This window comes from Malaclemys terrapin, chromosome 1, assembly GCF_027887155.1.
Source record: "Malaclemys terrapin pileata isolate rMalTer1 chromosome 1, rMalTer1.hap1, whole genome shotgun sequence".
NCBI lineage: Eukaryota > Metazoa > Chordata > Testudines > Emydidae > Malaclemys > Malaclemys terrapin.
Genome location: NC_071505.1, coordinates 273,201,159 through 273,220,860, shown reverse-complemented (window position 1 = coordinate 273,220,860; position 19,702 = coordinate 273,201,159). Strand labels below are relative to the sequence as shown.

The window sequence follows — 19,702 nt, the reverse complement described above, 5'->3', positions numbered from 1 at the left end:
AGTTCTGCCAATGTAATACCTATGTAAAGTGAGAGCAGAATCAAGTCTATAATGAATAACTGCCATTTGACTTCAATGGAAGCAGCATCATAACCTACGTTTCCATTGAGAGAAAGGTGTGTAAAAATCTGATGGCTGGATTATAAAATGGCAATGAATGATTTTTCAGGTGAGCCTGGTTCTCAAGGTCCCTCTGGTGTCCCTGGACAGAAAGGTGAACAAGGTTATGATGGAATTCCAGGTTCGCCTGGAGCAAAGGGTGATCCAGGTAAGCATCATGCCAGGTTACCTTTCTTTTGTGTTAAAATGTACATATATGTCAGATATTTATTACAGAAATGCACAAGAAGTGTCTGATTGCACAGTCAAATAAGATGGAGGACCATGTAGTTTTAAGTACTTACATTGGGAGGATTATATACTGAAGTTTGTATAATGCCTTGCAAACTACTATAAAGCTGGTAATTTGGACAGAAAGTTTCTCAGGAAATTGGTAGGTCTGGTCTCAATACTGACGTTTTTCCCCTAAGAAATTTGCAACAATAATCTTTGTTTGAAATATTTCGGTAAAACAAATTGTTGGTTTTTCATGACAGAAGTTTTGAACTGATTTGTAATGAAAATTTTTACTTCAAATAGACGTAAAATGTCATTTTGGTTTTTAAAACCAAAATATGTAAATAACATTTAGTCTATACGAAACAAAAAAATTGTTTCAAAATTTCTGTGGGAAAAACACATTTTTTCATCAGAATCAAGAATATCTCCTCTTAACTCCCATTGACATACATTGACAAGGACTGCAGCATCAGACCCCTAAAGTGGGCATGGATATTTAAATCCAGCAGAATGTTATATTCTTCACATGAGCATTCCTGAAAAGGTATAAATTGGAGGGGAAAGAACCATGTGTACAGTTAGTGCAGTTTGGACCAAATCTTGAGATCCTTACTCAAAATAGCAATAAAGTCAAAAGGGGTTTGCCTGAATAAGGACCTCACAATTTGGCTCTTTATGACTTAAAAATGAACATGAAAAAAAAAAAAAAAAAAGACTGAGCACCCTGCACCAACCACCATCAACAAATTATACCTAAACTAAACAGCATTAGTTAGCTCTTACACTAAATAATCTTCTCTTAGTTCATGTAGCACTAGGGAGTCCTGAACCAGCTTTGATGGAGATGAGTGCCTTTAGTTAGTTGCATTGTGCATCAGTGTTAGCTTGATAGAAAAACTGTTGCAAAATCTGGCAGTATTTTAAAGATTTGCTGTTTAGGAAATCTTTTCCCATAACCAATTTGCTGTGAAATATTGGAGCTGGCTCATCCTTTCTTCATTATTGGTACGGTGGTGGCACATAGGGGCCTCATTCACAGATAGTCCCCATTGTGCTAGACACAGTGAAATACATAACAGAAAGACAGTCCCTGCCCAGAAAAGCTTGTGCATAAACCATTCATTTTCAAGTGCTGGTGTCTGTTTTTGTAATAAATATTAATTATGCATTAAATGTAACTATGTCTTGTCTTACTTTTGCTGCTGTCACTTGTAGGTATTCCAGGTAGAGGGCTTCCAGGATTTCCTGGTGCAAAAGGAGATAAAGGTAATATAAAATAAACAAAGTTTTTAAAACTTAATTCTGTAGTTCAAACACATGTGCAACTGCATTCTCTTATGTGCTTCACTATTTAAACCTGGAAGCAAAAACTCTGAGGTGTCAATTACTAATTTCTATTACAGTAGCAGCATCTTAGACATGAATTAGATATGCCCTAAATAGGTAAATATTCTTAGTGTGGAATTTACTGCAAGCTGTGTTGTGGTGAGATAATGCAAATAACTCCTTTATTTGTATTGTGTGGAGTGCTTTTGAATTTGAAGTCCTTCTGTTTCCATACTAATTTTGTAAAAATCAAAGTCTAGCTATTTTTCCTTTCTTTTACCATTTTATTTTATTTTATTTTATTTTATTTTATGTACATATTTTCACCAGCCAATAAAATACATTGAATGAGCAATGGAAAGTTCTAAAATAAGCTTTAAATTACCTATTTATACAAACTTGGAAAAAAATTCATGGTTTAAATGTCAATCTTGGTAAATCTATCCTCTTTTGCTGAACTAAACCCTGTTATCCTTACCCAAGCAAAACTTCCACTGCGTAGACACCAGTGGAATTGTGGCTGATTAAGGACTTTAGGATTTAGCTCATAAGAAGGTTTAGGTGTGAGTGCAGTGGATGAAGGTGGTGGAAGTGGGTGAGCAATAAGCTACAAGCAATTTAGCTAGCCAGACCCTTCAGTTAAACTGAGCTTTTCTTTTACCTGATTCATGAAGATCTGGTAGAGAATAATGAAATTTCCAGAAAGAATTTCATTGTAATCCAAATGTCTAAAAGAAGATCAATATTTACCATAGAAATAAAGGTTATCAGCCCATAATGATGCAAAATGTTCCAGTTATTATCATCCTTTGTCTAACTACTTTGGGGGTTGTTTTAAATCTTAGGTGCAAAAGGTGATGTGGGTTTTCCAGGATCCCCAGGAAGCCCGGGGATTCCTGGCTCAAAAGGAGAAGCAGGATTTGTTGGTCCACAAGGTCCTCCAGGCCAACAGGGCACTCCCGGAGTACCAGGGAGATCAATGGAAGGTCCTAAGGGAAACAGAGGACCCCCAGGTCAACCTGGACTTTCAGGTAAGTTATTAAAAATCTACAAACTGTAAAATATCTAATGTTTATAGTGATTATATGAGTTTATTATTTACTTTTATTACTAGTCAGTACTAAGGATATTAGTGATATCTCCTTTCTATTAATACTATAGTTTCATATTGTTTTGTATTAAAGTCTTTATTATGTTTCTTAACTTTTTATAGATTTTTTTTTAATATAAATTGAAATCTTCCTAGTTGTCCTGGAAAAGCATTCTCCCAATGGACAGTTTTGCAGTGTATCCTAAAACTGATCTGCCTTTGGGGTAGTTTAATCTCTCCTCTTAGCTCATTCCATCCATGAACTCCCTTGACCCAGACCACTTTATCTGCAACTCTGATGTGCTTCATCCAGGGTTTTATTAGTGGCTTTGTACCAGAGAGTACAGTCGTCTTTGGCAAGCCATGGATGGACATATCAAAGCTGATGCTGCTGGGTCGCAGCCTGTTGATGTATTTGAAAATTGGGGATAAGGCCTTGAGTTGGCAGTGGAAGTGGATTAGAAGCCAATGGCGAGTGTGGAACACAGGAGTGATTAGCTCATAGCACCATGGGTTGCCAAGTTCTGCATGAGCAGAAGCCTCTACATTGCTTCTTTTTCTGCCCCAGATACAATGAATTACAGTAATTCAGTTTGGAGAAGATTAATATGTGGATCACTATTGCAGATCCTTGTCCAGAGAAAATGTGAAGCCTCCTAGCTTCATATAGCCTAAGGAGAATTAAGATAGTTCTTGATCCTTTCTCAATCTGCTTCTCCAGTAGCACTGGTGAGCTCAGCAGGACCCTGAAGCTCTGAAACTATTAGAAGTGGAAACTGAACCATTGGATAAGTAGGTCCGTGACCTAGCTAGTTGTTGAAGCATTCCTGCTCCTTACTAGCTTTACTTTGATCTTGCCCACTTTAACTTGAACCATCTGGTCCTAATCCAAATACTGATGTCTTATAGAAAACAAATTTGCCAAGAAACTTTTGCCCACCCCTCCATTGTAGGTCTACCAGGTCCAATGGGACCACCAGGATCTCCGGGCCTGGAAGGAGCCAAAGGAGAAAAAGGAAACACGGGTTGGCCTGGACCACCTGGAAGACTTGGAATCAAAGGTGATCCGGGATTCCCAGGCATTCCTGTAAGTTATTTCAACTACCTTAGTGATTTCTCCAGTGTAGCTCAGTAGCACATAGTGGTCATTTTAGTTCTTCCAGTTAATGGATGTATTAATCATAGATATTTCTTTTTCAAACTAATAATACTTTATATCCAGAATGCTTTCAGACTCTCTGCTGACTGTGTAAAGTCTGTTTCAAAACATTTCAATTCTCTGTTTTAAGGGCTGCCTAACAATGAGCTAATAAACTTTATAGGCAGAAAATAACAACATACAGACAACCAGCATATAGTTTAGGGTGTATTAATGGTACAAGGTGGCTGCAGCTCATCAATGAATTGCAAAAGAATTTGTACTTCATTTTAAAGATTGCATATTTCACAATAAATTGCATACTGAAAATATCCAAGCTATTTAGATAAGATATGAAACATTTCAAATTAAGTAAGTGTGCTTTCAGTTCTGTAAATGATGAACTATAGCTGTTGATGTAGAAATTGAAACAAGTAAAGATATAAATACATTATTGTCATATATCAGTCCTCTTCTCCCAGCCCCTAAAAAAATCCCTTCAATACTGCCGTGCATCTCCACCTACTAGAAAGAATGAGGTGAAAATCTCTGTCCACTAAAATCTACAAGACTGTATACTAGGGATCTCAAACTCAAATTACCAGGAGGGCCACATGAGGACTAGTACATTGGCCCGAGGCCCGCAGCACTGAAACCTTTTCGTACAACGATACAAAAGTATAGTCAAAAATGAAAAAAATGAAGAGCAATGTAGTATGCAATTAAAAGTCAACGTATTAACTTTTTTAAAACTGTAATGCAAAGAGGGGTTTTCATAAAATATAAACTCCTGTAACTATTCCTTATGTGGTCAATAACACTGATGATGATCTATACCGGGGTCTCAAACACGTGGCCCGTGGAGTTATTTCCTGCAGCTCGCCATAGGTGCCAACTCTTTCCTGCACTGCGTAACCCTTTTCACACACCCCGGTCACAGCGCAAAGTCAAGAGGGAAACTGAGACTCGCCTAGGAATTATAAAAATGTTACAGAAAATTTCCACTTCATCACAGACACTGTCTAGTGTCCCAATGGAGAGACCCCGGGCAATGGGGCGGGGGACCTCTGGGTGCCCAGCACCCCTAACAGAGAGACCCCTGGGCGATGGGGGATGGTGCCCGGTGCCCCTAACTAACAGTCACAGGGGTCTCAAACATGTGGCCCCGCTCCTGCCCCACCTCTTCCCACCCCTTCCCTACCCCCATTCCAACCCCTTCCCCAAATCCCCGCCCCTGCCCCACCTCTTCTCCGCCTCCTCCCCTGAGTGCACCGCGTCCCCGCTCCTCCCCCATCTCTCCTGGAAAATCCTAAGTGCCGCCAAACAGCTGTTTGGCAGCGGGAAGTGCTGGGAGGTAGGCGGAGGAGCGGGAATGCGGTGCGCTCGGGGGGGGGGGGCAGAAGGGCGGGGGAAGGGGAGCTTGGCTGCCAGTGGAGTCAGCGCCTATGATGGGCCGCAGGAAATAACACTGCCTGCAGGCCACAGGTTTGAGACCCCTGCTCTATACCCTTCCTCTCAGTATTTCTGCCTCCTCATTTCTTGAAGCACAGTTCTCTTTAGGTTGTAGCTCATTCTTTCTTCTAGCAGGAAATTAAACTAAAATATAATAAAACTAGATGAATAAAAGCAGGGATAAGAGAGTAGGCATGGCACCATCACACTCATTGTACAGGATGAAGAGGGACTCAGGAAAGATGTCATTAAGATCCTAGTGTGGGAAGCAGGATTCCAATGGTGGACTCAGAGGAACAGATTCTTCATAATGTAAAGCCACACTGGATGTTCTTCTGTCTCCAAGGGGCTGCTTCTACAATGACACTTAAACCAGTGTCTTGAATTTTTTAAGTTGGATCCTTGTTCGTCACCAGCTTTCCGTTCAGAGTAGCTGCATGCCATTAATAACTCGGAGAGACAGATGTTTTCAACATGCAGTGATAGCAAGATTCAAATGTGTATTCTCTTTACTAAGTACCCAGAGTGCTTATAAGCAGAACTGAATGAAAATCAGAATTTCTGTCCCACAGGAAATTCTGATATTTTAACAAACGATTTGTTTCCAAATCAGGACAAAGAATTGAAATTTTTCACAAAATGAAGTTCCAGTCATTTTCAATTGAAATATAACATTTCAACATTCCCAAATCAAAATGTTTCATTTTGGTTTTATTTAACTGACCCGAAACATTTCATTTCGAGTCAGTTAAACATTAAACTGCATCTTCCTATTATGTTGCATTGCCTCAAGGGAGTTGTGGTTCAAGTATCTGATGTCCCTATTCTCTCTCATGGACCAGTCTCCCAGGCCAGACTACATCTCCCATGAAGCACCGAAAGCCATATGACTCCTGTGATGCACCATGATGCTGGGTCAGAGGGGAAACTGTGTTGCATCCTGGGAGATATAGTCCAGCCAAGGAGGCAACTTCTAGGAGAGAATGTCATATGAACTACAGTTACCATGTACCATGATAGGGAAATGCAATTTAAAGTTGAATTGACTCAAAACAAAACATTTCAGGTCAGTTCAACAAGCTGAAATATTTCCTTTCAGGTGGAACCAACTCAGAGCAGCATATTTCATTTTGGTTTTCCTGACAGAAAATTGAAAAACTTTGGCAAAATCAAAATTTTCCTGTTGATTTTGCAGAAACTGCATTTTCTTTTGAAAAATCATTCTGATGGAAACTTCCCAACCAGCTCCAATTGTAGGAGTCAGGGTGGGGAGCACAAGTATACAGTTTGTTTGGGGGAGGTAGCCTTAGACCCCTTGCCTTAGTGCTGCTCAGACTCAGGCAGGTAATCAGGCAATGCAATACTCAGCTTATGCACATGGCATGCTCCTTTTAAAAGAAAATAATTGATGTGTGCCATGTGCTTTATGACTACAAGTAACCACATCATTTTATTTTCTGAATACCTCCCTTCACCTTTCTGCTGTCATTTCTCCCTGTGGTACCCATCATGGTATCTCTAATGTATTTTGTACATTTCTTAGTGCAAGGGGAGTTAGGTTCCTAAATACCTTTTTGGATCTGGAACTACATCTGTATTTCCTCTGTATACCTATGGAGCTGTATGCAAATGTTATATTATAATAATGGCTCCAGTCCACTGTAGTATTTAGGACTTGTGTTAGCAATTTGTTGTGGGAATCTCCAAGCTATGCTTAGATGCTTATTCTGGATCAATTGAAACAGAAACTAGAACCAGCTTCTACTGAAGGATGCTGTCAATAAATTCTATTGGGTGACTAATGAGTTTACTATGCCTTGTGTGAGTCTTACAGTATGTGGCCTTGATTTTCCTCTAGCACAGGCCTAGTCTACACTACAAAGTTAGGTCAACATAAGTTGCCTTGCATCGACCTATTTGTACACGTATCTACACTCAAATTTGTCTCCTGCTGACATAAGCACCCTGTTATGGTGATGCAGTAAAACCACCTCCCCAAATGACATTGAGCTGTAGTCAAAGTATTGTGGTTGACACAGTTCAAGTGTAAACATTGCGTGACCTATGCCAATTCTAACAGTCCTCCAACAGTTGTCTCACAATGCCTGACACTGACAGCTCTGGTCACAAATGTTGAACTCCACTGCCCAGGGGTCACAAAGACCAGAAGCCCCTCCCCTGTTCCTTTAAAATCCTGTGTATTTTTGAAATGCCTTTCCCTGATTGCTGGGCTTGGTGAGCACACCTAGCAGCTTTCCCTTGTTGTGTGCAGCTACCCAGACGATTATGCCAGCTACAAGCTCTAGACACATTCCTGCCTGGAGTAGACAGGAGGTATTGGATCACTTGTGAGGAGAAGAGACTGTTCAGGCACAGCTATGGAGCAGCCATAGAAACATGGACATCTACGAGAAGGGGATGCAGATGAAGGGGTACTACAGGGAGCAGTGCCACGGGAAAGCAAAGGAACTGTGGCTGGCATACCACAAGGCCCGGGAGGCCAACACTCGATCTGGTGCTGAGCCACAGATGTGCCATTTTATGACAAGCTGCATGCCGTACTTGGCAGTAACCCCACCAGCGCCCCACAGGCCGCTGTGGATACCTCAGAGATGTAGACCTCTAGCATGAACAGTGAGGAGGAGGGAGGGAGATGCGGTGGGGCGGGGCAATCTGGCTATGCCATGGACCTGTAGAGACTCTGCTGCAGCCTAGCCAGTCCCACTAGCCAGGCATGGGCAAGCACAGTGCAAGAGATGGAATCTTGGGAAAGTGAGTGCATACATTTTCCCTTTTAATGTTTAAATGTAAAGATGGCGCCTGGTCCATCCCAAGTTACTAAAGACATGTATCGACTTTTCATTGTTTTACTTATCTGAGAAGAGGTGATAGTACAACAAACGGAGCTAGATTTGTTATCTTCTTTTCATTTCCCTGTAGGATTAGGCGTTGGAGGCCCTGTGGAGCAGGTTGTGATGTACCTAGGAATGTCCCTTGTGTCCTCCTGAGAGATCTTGATGAAACTTTCATAGAGTTGCTATGCAGTTCTCTCCCGAAGGTTTCTAGGGATGTCCATCTTATTTCTTCTTCAGCGGTAGGACACTTTTCCACACTGCTCAGCCATCATTTTGGCAGGCACCATTGTAGTAAGCAGGCTAGTGGCATGCGGTCCTGTGTGGCTTTGGGATGCCCGCAAAGGCTGTGTTCTCTGTGCCGCTGTGACACTCAGGAGTGAGATATCAGCTAAAATCACCACCATCTATGAAAAATAGTGCCAGCACTCAGTGCCGTTGCCCTGTACTTGTACCCACTGAAATAGAGACCATATTGTGTTATGCAACTGAAAATGTTAATACCCTTCTCCTTTCCCCCCACCTGGCCCCTCGCTGACAATACTCACCATGGCTGGGGCAGGAGAATAGTGCTGTGCAGAGGCGTGCCGCAGCTGAAGTAGCAATAAGTATGTCTTATAACACATTTTTATGGGAATGAGGGAAGGGAGTTTTGAAGCTTATCTTCCATTGTGACTGTGCATACAATTATACATATTTCCATTTTATCTGGAGCTGCTGCTGTTGCAGCCTTGAGGAGTGACCCTCCACACCTGGGGAATGCCTGACCCTATTGAAGAGGAGAAGGGATGATATGTTCTGTGAGATCTTGCAAACCAGTGCTGCACTGGACTGTGAACAAAGGGTCTGGTGGGCTAACATGGCAGACATTATGGAGAGGGATAGAGAGGACAGGAGAACATGGAGAAAGACCCAAGAATCCCATCAGGAAAAAGAAAGAGAGATGCACCAGGACATAATGAGGCTTCTCAGGCAGCTAACACAAATGCTGCTGACCCTTGCTGACCAACAATCACAAATTTGCCACCCTTTACAGTCCCTGGAGATGTCCATGGTGGCAGCTCCCTGCGCCCCTCAAAAATCCTCTTGGAACCATGGATCTCATCCCTAGCCCTACCACTCCATGCCAGGGGACAGTAAGGACAACCACATCTTCACATCCATGACCTATGAGAGGCACAGTTGGTGTATGTATCCAAAATGGACTGCATTTCTGCACTGAAATGGACAGAACTGTTTGTATTGTATTGTATTGTTCCTTTTCCTTCACATTGTTTCATTTCACAGCTTTTGTCAGTGAATGCAGGTCTATATTTTGAAAATAAATTCATTGTTATGGTTCACCCCACATACTGCAGAATGTATGGCAGGATGCAAAGCTCCTAGTATTTGTAAGTGTACAGCACCCCAGAGGTCATAGGTTCAAGGAAACACCCAGTCATAGGTGTAAATGTACAACAAGCACTGCATAATGCATAGTTTCAGTGAAAGACAGTGTTATAGTTATAAATGTGCCACAAAACAGAATAATTCATAGGTTCATTATAAGACATAAAGAGTTCTATGTATAAATGTACACCAAGCACAGTTCCTAACAGCTCACAAACCTTCAGGGCCAGAGCACAGTCAAACATGTGCCTGACTGTGGAAATGCTCTTTCAAAGCCTCCTGTAACCACATAGCTCCATGCTGAGGTCTTGTAATGGCCCTTGTGCTTGGCTGTTCAGAGTCAGCAGACATCTCCTCTACCCTGGCGTCAACTCCCCTGCCCCCTTTGCCTCATATAGATAATGCAGCAGAAAACAGGCAGCTATAACTATTCAGCTATTTTTCTCACTGAGATCCCGTCTACCAAACACATTTTGTCATGCTTCATCTATCATTTTGCACCTGCTGAACTGGTAGTTGAATCTTTCCTTGGTGCTGTCAAGGTGGACAGTGTACAGCTTCATAAGCCAGGGGAGCAAGACGTAGGCTGGGTCTTCCAGAATCACTAGTGGCATTTCAACATCACCACTGGCAATCCGGGGGTCAGGAAAGAATGTCCCTACTTGCAGCTTTCTGAAAGTCATGTGTTCTGAAAGACGCGAGTGTCATGAACGTTCCCTGATCAGCCCTCATTGATGTTGATGAAGCATCCCCAGTGATCCACCGATGCTTGCATAACCATAGATAAGTCGCCGTTTCTGTTGATGTACTCTGTGGCAAGGTGGGCTGGTGCCAAAATGGGGATATGCATGCCATCTATTGCCTCACCACAATTTGGGAACCTGATTGCTGCAAATCCATCTACTATGTCCTGCTGATTTCAAGAATCACAGTCCTGCATAACAGAAGACAATGAATGGCCCTACACACTTGCATGACAACAGCCTCCACTATGGATTTTCCAGCTCCAAAATGATTTCCCACTGACTGGCACCAATCCAGAAATGTAAGCTTCCAGAGTGTGATCGCCACTCACTTCTCAACGATCAACACTCTCGCTCTCATTCTGGTGTCCATGTGCTGGAGAAATGGTGCAAGCTTGGAACACAAATCCGGCAATGTGGCTTTGCACGTCCGAACGTTCTGCAGCCACTGCTTCATGTCCAAAATCTGCATTATGATGCAATCCCACCAGTCAGTGCTCATTTCTCCAGCCCAGAAGCTGCGCTCCACCATTGGCAGTTGCTCCATGAATACCATCAATGACCTTGTTTTTCACTATGTCCCTCAACAACCTGTCCTCAAAGAAATTGCCATGTCTCCTGTTATTATAGTTCTTCTTGCGGCTCTGATAGTACCGGAGAATCATGTGGCTTGTATTTGCAACACTCCTGAGAATGGTACAGAGGTATGGTGATCCATGCTTCTGTCAGAGATAGCAAACACCAAACAGTGCCATGTGGTTTGTGGGATCTTAAAAAAAAACAACCCACATAATTATGGGATATGGATGGCATTATGGGATATGAAGAAAGTGGCATGCTGGGAACTTGAGCCCTAGCTCCCAGAGATCCCTAGGTGAGTTATTTATATACCACAACACATTGCAAAAACTTCCCAGAAGGCAATGTGCCAGATGGCAGCACATGGCACACTGGGATACCTACTCATAATGCACCACACTTTGCATCGACACAAGTATTCCTGGTGAGTGCATGCAGCGCCGATGTAAGCAGCCAAGTGTGCACGAGCATGAGCGATACACTAATTTTGGCAGCTGTATGTTGACGTAACGTATATTGACCAAAGTTTGTAGTGTAGACACGGTCTTAGACTATTGTAAAACTGTTATAACCAATTTCACTGGAGTAGTTCATTTAGACCAGCGTATATGAAAGGAAAATCAGGCCTTGGGTGTTAAACTTCTTCGCTCCTAGACCAGTTCAGCACTGCTGAAAAGACCAAGTCCCCTGCAAGGGAACTTGAGGCTAATGAGTAACTTTCATCTCATTCCATATATGTACTAATCCTTTCTCTGACTTGAAATATCCTATCTTCCCCCTGGGGTCACCTGAGGCCAGCTCCCTGAGTCTAGGATACTCTGAGTGAGTGCTCTATTTAGTGATACTTGTCTCCCTTCTAATATTTTTTCATGGTGTCATTTCCCAAGACTCAAGGCCACCTGATTAGTTAAACTTTTATTGAGCCACCTTATTTTGTCCCAGTGTGTTCTCAAGATAAAGCATAGCATAGCACAGATCATCACACAGGCTGCTCTACCTGCTTACCACAAGCCTTTGTTTCTGAACAAAGCCTTCTCATTTGAGCAACGTAACATTAGAGAAGGACCATCTTTGGATCAAATGGCTTGTCTCTGATTTTAGAAATTACCAACTTGAGTGTTTTTTACAGCTTTCCAAAATCACATGATTATTTGAGAGGTGTGTCATAGCAATATAGGATAACTCATGTCTGGCTTCTTCTTATACAGGGTAGTGCTGGTTTACCAGGAGATATTGGTCAAAAGGGTGATATGGGACCTCCAGGAGTTCCCGGGTTTCAAGGTGAGGAGAAATTTGTAATTTGTGTATAGTTACAAAATTATTGATCTCTAACTTCATGTAAGGTAGAGGGAGATTGTGCTTCCCCCCCCCCCTTTATCAAAAGAAAACATTCAAAGAATGTTAATCTAGCAACCCACAAATACCGTAGCCTTAATTTTGAAGCTATCTCAGAAGCCAGAACAAGGACAACATGAATTTGTCAGTAATTTTTTCCCTTTTCTTGTTCTGAAGATTGTACAATTCATGTTTGCTTTTGAAGAAAAATGAAAAATCAATGTTTGTATGTTCTAAGAATAGTCAGGGTTTTCTTTGAGATGCGGTGTGACGTGCTAAACTTGAGGCTGCTTGCAAGTAGACAAACCTTTTCTATCACTTCCACTATCATTATTATGTTTATTAAAATTTTAAGTGTAAGAAAGAATGCAGCTGTCATTACATTTAAAGTGTATCTGAATTTAGAAATCTGAGTGTGAATTTGTCTTCAGTTATCTTTTAATTGAATATTGATGGCAGTTTTATGTCATCACTTCAAATGCCCTTTTCCTGGAAACATTTGAAATCAAAGGAACTGCTCATGTGGGTAAAGTTACTCATGTGTCTAAGCATTTGCAGGATTGGATCCATTATTCAGCACACACAGTTTTAAAACAAGAATTAATGGCTTAAATTTTCATGTACATCTGACTTCAGGTCCAAAAGGATCTTCTGGCTTCCCAGGTCTCAAGGGAGAACAAGGTGACCAAGGGTTTCCTGGCTCTAAAGGTATGGTAAGCTTATATATTTTTCAGATTTTTAAAATAGGTATTTTTTACTTAAAGTGGCATTATGTCACCCTTTGCATTTTGTACAACATAAAAAACCCCCCAGAATGTGCAAGTGAGTTAATAGAATCTCAACCTCAAAATGTACAGACTGTAAAGATAATTTACAATTAGATGTAAGCTCTTAGTTCTTAGAGCTAGGTTTCTATCCCAATATATTTGTACAGAGCCTAGCACAACGGGGCCCAATCCTTATTGCGACCTTTGGGTGCTAATGCACATAATTATTAATTATTTATATTGTCTGATAACAAACACTCTCTTTTGTATTTGCTTCATCAATTTTGACAGGTTTACAAGGTCCACCAGGTCCTCCAGGTCCATATCAGCTTCATAAAGGGGAACCAGGTTTACCTGGACCTGTCGGACCAGTTGGTCCAAAAGGGTTCCCTGGACTTCCAGGTCCAAAAGGACAGCAAGGTGAGAGGGTCTTAAAGTTGCGTATAGGTGGTGCATAATGTAAAAAGAAGCTATGACAGGCTGAGCATTAGCAGGCTATTGGCATAACTTAAGCTCTCCAGCCATGTCTGTTGTGGCTGCCTATAGGAAAGTGATGCTTCTCTTTGAAGTTCCAGTACAGCAGAGGTTCTCAAACTGTGGTCCGTGGACCACCAGTGGTCCGCAAGCTCCATTCAGGTGATACACAGATAGTTCCCTCTAAGGTGTGCGCCTGGGTGGCTGCACACGAGAGAGCGAAGGACCACCCACCTAATTAGTGGAGCTGCGCAGCGCGTGGCTTTTCTAATTAGGTGTCTGGACCCTGGAGAAGATGCATATGTAAGGTGAGGTGGTGGCCTTGGGGGGAATAGGTGGGAAGGGGGAGTGGGGTGAGAAGAGGGGGTGGGGGGAATTTGGGATGTGCAGTGCTGCGGTGGCCAGAGAAAGAGACGACTTTTCCCAGCTCCAGGGCTGTGGCTGCCAGGGAGAGTCGGCCCTCCTTCCCAGCCCCAGCTCCGGGGCTGCCGCAGCGGGGGAGAGAGGGCACATCCATCGCATTAGAAAGATAAGACTACTGATATTAAAATATGAGTTGTGTGCTTTATTTGTAGAACAAAAAAACCTTAATTATTATTAAGGGTTTTTTATATGGTGCTTTTATCCAAAGCGCTTTACAATAATTAGCTAATGGTACAAACAACATTTGGAAAGATCACCTCAGCAATTTTCAAGTGGTCCGCGAAAAAAAAGTTTGAGAACCACTACGCTACAGGAATGCCAAAAGCAGGTCTTCAACAAGGAGTCCCCACTTTCTCTCTTAGCCCAGTGTCTCTGTGGAACTGAGCAGCATTTAGCATGAAACTTACATAAAACACCTGAACTGGAAAGTTTAAATTTTTTAAAGAGATTAAGAGAAGTAGGGAGAAAGGGGATGAGGGATCAGGAAAGTATAGGGCTGGCATAAGTGGCGAGGGCTGGTAGCATTTTGGATTGGCAAGGGGGAGCATAGGAAGCTGCAGTTCAGAAGGGTTCCAAAATCAGTAACATTTTAAAGGAGAAACTCCTTCCCCCTGCTCTCCATTATTTTATATGGAGGTGATGGGGAAATAAGGTGAAAGACAATTTGTCTTATCTATTTAACATAAAGGGCATGATGATTCTTCTTGGGGCCATATCCATGCACTATTGTGAGTTGGTTAAATGACTGTGAAATCATCCAAATGACTTCACTGTCCAATCAGAATATGGCTTTGGCCAAAAAGAGTCTGTAGCCATGCTCCAATAGTTATCTCAAAGCCTTAATGTCACACTGCACTATACAGTATCTGCAGAAGAACAGGCGTAACTGAAATATCTGGAGCAGAGTGGAAGTACCAGTTTGGTGCTGGTACTGTTAAACTGCATCCCCTGCATACAGCAGTCTGGTAATTAAATGAGAGTGAAAACATGCTCAAACAGCTACAAAATAAAGCACTGAACTAACGGGTAAAGCCAAAACCAATCTGGCAAAGACCTAGCAGGGCTGTGAATTTCCTACAACTTGTTACTGACTTTTAGCTCTCTTTATGGGCTTTTATTTGAAGCTCCTTCAGCCTTGTACTCCTGCTGTCATAGAATGAGGAGAAAGGCCTGTGTGTCGTCCTTACTGTCTGGACAAATGCTAGCAGGAAATCAGTTGCTACAGATGCACACCTCCAGTGGCTATATTTTGATCTTCTCCCATCCCACACCCCTCAACACCCTTCCCCCAGCAGGCACCCCCACCTCCCTGCTCCGGGTACTAGCATTTACCTATAGGTACTGGGCATGTGCTTTTTTCTGTATTGCCAGCCCATAATCCAAAAAGCAAGAACAAGTATGTCTCTGTGATCCAATTGTAATTATTTCTTATATTTCAACAGGAGTGACAGGACCTGAGGGTATACCCGGGCAACCTGGTAATCCAGGATTTGATGGTCAACCTGGTCAGAAAGGAGAACCTGGTCCTTCTGGTCCTCCAGGTAGGTCTGTGTATTCTTTAAAGACTCTGTTCTTCATTCAAGGGACTATAAAAGATTACTTATTAAGAAAAATAAGGTTGGCAGTTGGATAAAGATGGCACAAGAAGCAGAGACACATAACAAAAACACTTGTATCATTTAAAAGCACATGGTCGTTGAAGGATTGCTGGCACCTCCAAGAGATTTTTTGATGTAATTTAGTGACATATAAGGCTATTTCACATAGAATTAAATGGTCCCATGTTATTTGCCCCAGTCCTTATAAAAGATGGGGGTAGATCAGATACCAGATAAAGAAAATACAGCTACAGTGAATAAAAGATATACAGGTTCAAAACCTCCACCTTTCTCTTAGGGTAGAGCTACCAGTTATAACTGCAGGAGAAGATGTGTTAGATGCAATTATTATAATGAAAAGACTCTGGATTTAGAGAGATTACCTGTGGAATTTTATAATACCTTTATTGAGTGTCAGGCGTCTTATTTTACGTGGCTTAATCTAGAAAAGAGATGACTCAGAAAGGAAATGTTCACAGTCTAGAAATATCTTCCAGATTGAATAATTTATTCTTTTGAATATATTGTTTAGTCCTCAAAGTGATAGCCTGGTGATCAGGAATTGAGAATTTAAGATCTCTGCCTAGTTTTAATGAAACAGAAGTTAATATGGTACTTTGATTTAATTGATTTTTTTAGCCTAAATAGGACCTGAAAGAGTATTTTTAGTTTGGGGAGATTCCAGGTTACATTGGAAGGATCTCTAAAAGTTTAAGCCTGATGTTTAGCAGCACTTTTAAAAGCAAAGAAAGAAACAGAGGTTTTGAATAAATGAGAAAATCACTGCACAAGAAGGTGCTGAATTAGGTCACCATTAGGAACACTGCGCTCAATTCTGGTTGTCTTATTATAAAAATGGTGTTACAGAGATGGAAAAGGTACTGCAGAGGATAGCCAGAATGATTCAGTTATTTGCTGAATTTAGTTCTACAGCAAGGCAGAGAGACTAGGCCTCTATTCTTTGGAAAGGAAGAAACCTCAGTGAAGTATGTACAGTTCTGATGGGAATAGAAAGGATAGAAGCTATAAGAGTATCTGATTTTCTGTCAATTTCAGGAACTAGTGGCATAAACCAAACTAGGGGAAAGTCAGGTCCCAAAGGAGTCTAGGCAGAACTTCAGTAGGCAGCACTGGTGGTAGACCATGTATGGAATTCTCCACAGAAGGCCGCAACAGGAACAGCTTTAATTAGGGTTCAAGGCAGAGTTAGACAAGTATATGGAGCAGGGGGATGGGGGACACACACAGACAACATTACAGAACATACAAGAGAGTGCATGAATCCAGCCTGGGATGCCAAACCCTTATTAATCCCTACACTATGTTTGTTTATATAAAACATTCCATGATAGCAGAATAGATTGTTTGGATTGTATTGGAAAATTATAAAAATGAAGATGTGCAGAGGAATATTAGTAAACTAACAAGATTATAAGCAGTGTGTTTTATCTGTGTTGGTCCCAGGGCATGAGAGAGGAAAGGTGGGTGAGATAATATCTTTCATTGGACTAACTTCTGTTAGTGACAGAGACAAGGTTTTGAGCTTACACAGAGCTTTTTCAGGTCACCTTGTCTCTCTAAGATGATAAGTAATTATTTCAGTTGAACTGATTGATCTGTACAAAGCATTTGCAGTATTGTATGTTAAGAACACAGCATAGTACAGGGATCAGCAACCTTTGGCCCGCAGCCCGCCTGGGTAAGCACTCTGGTAAGTGTGCCAGGCCGGTATGTTTACCTGCTGCGTCCGCAGGTTCGGCCAATCGCAGCTCCCACTGGCTGCAGTTCGCCGCTCCAGGCCAATGTGGCCAGCACATCCCTCAGCCTGCACCACTTCCCGCAGCCCCCATTGGCCTGGGACAGCAAACTGCGGTCAGTGGGAGCTGCGATTGGCCGAACCTGCAGACGCAGCAGGTAAACAAACCGGCCCAGCCCACCAGGGTGCTTATCCTGGCGTGCCGCATGCCAAAGGTTGCCGATCCCTGGCATATTACTTACAATCCATGGTAAAGGACACTTTAGAAAAACTTAAGAAAGATAACTAGATAGATCTGAAAATAATAGATGATAGCAATTCTAACCACTATAATCATAGAATCATAGAATATTAGGGTTGGAAGAGACCTCAGAAGGTCATCTAGTCCAATCCCCTGCTCAAATCAGGACCAACACCAAGTAAATCATTCCAGCCAAGGCTTTGTCTAGCCGGGCCTTAAAAACCTCTAAGGATGGAGATTCCACCACCGCCCTGGGTAACCCATTCCAGTGCTTCACCACCCTCCTGGTGAAATAGAGTTTCCTAATATCCAACCTAGACCTCCCCCAGTGCAACTTGAGACCATTGCTTCTTGTTCTGTCATCTGCCGCCACTGAGAACAGCCTAACTCCATCTTCTTCAGGTAATTGAAGGCTGCTATCAAATCCCCCCTTACTCTTCTCTTCTGCAGACTAAATAAGCCCAGTTCCCTCAGCCTCTCCTCACAAGTCATGTGCCCCACCCCCCTAATCATTTTGGTTGCCTTCCGCTGGACTGTCTCTAATTTGTCCACATCCCTTCTGTAGTGGGGGGACCAAAACTGGATGCAATACTCCAGGTTTGGCCTCACCAGTGCCAAATAGAGGGGCATAATCACTTCCCTCGATCTGCTGGCAAGGCTCCTACTAATACAGCCCAATATGCCGTTGGCCTGCTTGGCAATGAGGGCATACTGCTTACTCATATCCAGCTTCTTGTGCACTGTAATCCCCAGGTCCTTTTCTGCAGAACTGCTGCTTAGCCAGTCGGTCCCCAGCCTGTAGCGGTGCATGGGATTCTTCCTTCCTAAGTGCTGGACTCTGCACTTGTCCTTGTTGAACCTCTTATAATAATCTTGCAAAACAAGTTCCATTATAATTTCCTTTTTTTCACACTCCTGTAACTTTCTGAAGTTTTGGGGTTGAACTTTTATGCTTGGCAGGATAGAGCAGTGGTTTGAGCATTGGCCTGTTAAAGCCAGGGTTGTGAGCTCAATCCTTGAGGGGGGCCATTTAGGAATCTGGGGCAAAAATCTGTTTGGGGATTAGACCTGCTTTGAGCAGGGGGTTGGACTCAATGACTTTCTGAGGTCCCTTCCAACCCTGATATTCTATGATCTTTGGGGGAGGGATAGCTCAGTGGTTTGAGCATTGGCTTGCTAAACCCAGACTTGTTAGTTCAGTCCTTGAGGTGGCCATTTAGGGATCTGGGGCAAAAAAAAAAATAAAAAAATCTGTTAGGGACACTACTTGGTCCTGCTAGTGAAAGCCAGGGCTGGCTCTGGCTTTTTGGCCGCCCCAAGCAAAAAAAAAACGGGGCAGCCGGAGCGGAACAAAAAAACCCGGCTGTGCCGCCCTAGGATTGGGCAGAATGCCGCCCCAAGCACCAACTGGTCCTGGTGAAAGCAGGGGACTGGACTCAATGACCTTTCAAGGTCCCTTCCAGTTCTATGAGATAGGTATCTGCCCACAGAGGAATAGTTTGGGAAAATTTAGACAAAATCCCTTCAGCCATTTGAATCATGAGAGCATAAAAAAACATTTTCCATTTTAAAAATAAATAAAATAGAACCATCTTTCTTATCCCCTGGGGCTTACTCAAAAATAGATGAACTTTTAGATTTGATGACTGATTAGGCTATAGTGTACAGTGTGTGCTTTGCTACATTTGAAAAAAAATACATAAAATTACAAATACTTGAAAATGCAGGATTCCAGATGCATAGAAGAACATTCTGTCAGTGCACATAGGTCTGACCAGCAACCACTGAAGTCAATAAGAGTGTGGTGTTTTTTTTACTTCAGTAGGCACCGGTCAGAGCCTAAGGTTACTAGTATAACTTCATTGATTTTATTTACATTGATGAGAGATCAGAAACATGCCCTTAAAGATAGATGTGGTGCCCATGAATTGTAAGTGCAGCAAGCAATTTAGCTCTGTACTTTTTAGTAGCGACTCATACCATTCCCAAAATTTGTTAATTGCAGAGGCTGAATAGATGCAAAAGGAGGTGGTGCTAGCAACTTGTGGAGGCTGCATTCCTTGGAAACTTGGTCAATTTGTTTGAATGAAGCAACAAAGAAATTGTGCTGGGAAATGTGGCAGACAATTAACACAATCAGAAGTTGTGGCTTGTAAGATCTGCCAGCAAACTAGTTCTTCACTAAGGATTTGACAGGCCC

At 42.3% G+C, this 19,702-nt stretch overlaps 1 protein-coding gene across 1 annotated transcript in view; it reads left to right on the top strand.

Annotated features, from left to right (window-relative positions):
* Window positions 1-19,702, top strand: part of COL4A1 (collagen type IV alpha 1 chain) — a 216,773-nt gene that overhangs the window by 186,078 nt on the left and 10,993 nt on the right. The window contains exons 40-47 of the mRNA XM_054013205.1: window positions 170-268; window positions 1,555-1,605; window positions 2,511-2,696; window positions 3,709-3,842; window positions 12,117-12,189; window positions 12,880-12,951; window positions 13,302-13,430; window positions 15,350-15,448. Coding sequence (XP_053869180.1) covers window positions 170-268; window positions 1,555-1,605; window positions 2,511-2,696; window positions 3,709-3,842; window positions 12,117-12,189; window positions 12,880-12,951; window positions 13,302-13,430; window positions 15,350-15,448 — 843 coding nt within the window. The remainder of the gene's footprint in view (window positions 1-169; window positions 269-1,554; window positions 1,606-2,510; window positions 2,697-3,708; window positions 3,843-12,116; window positions 12,190-12,879; window positions 12,952-13,301; window positions 13,431-15,349; window positions 15,449-19,702) is intronic.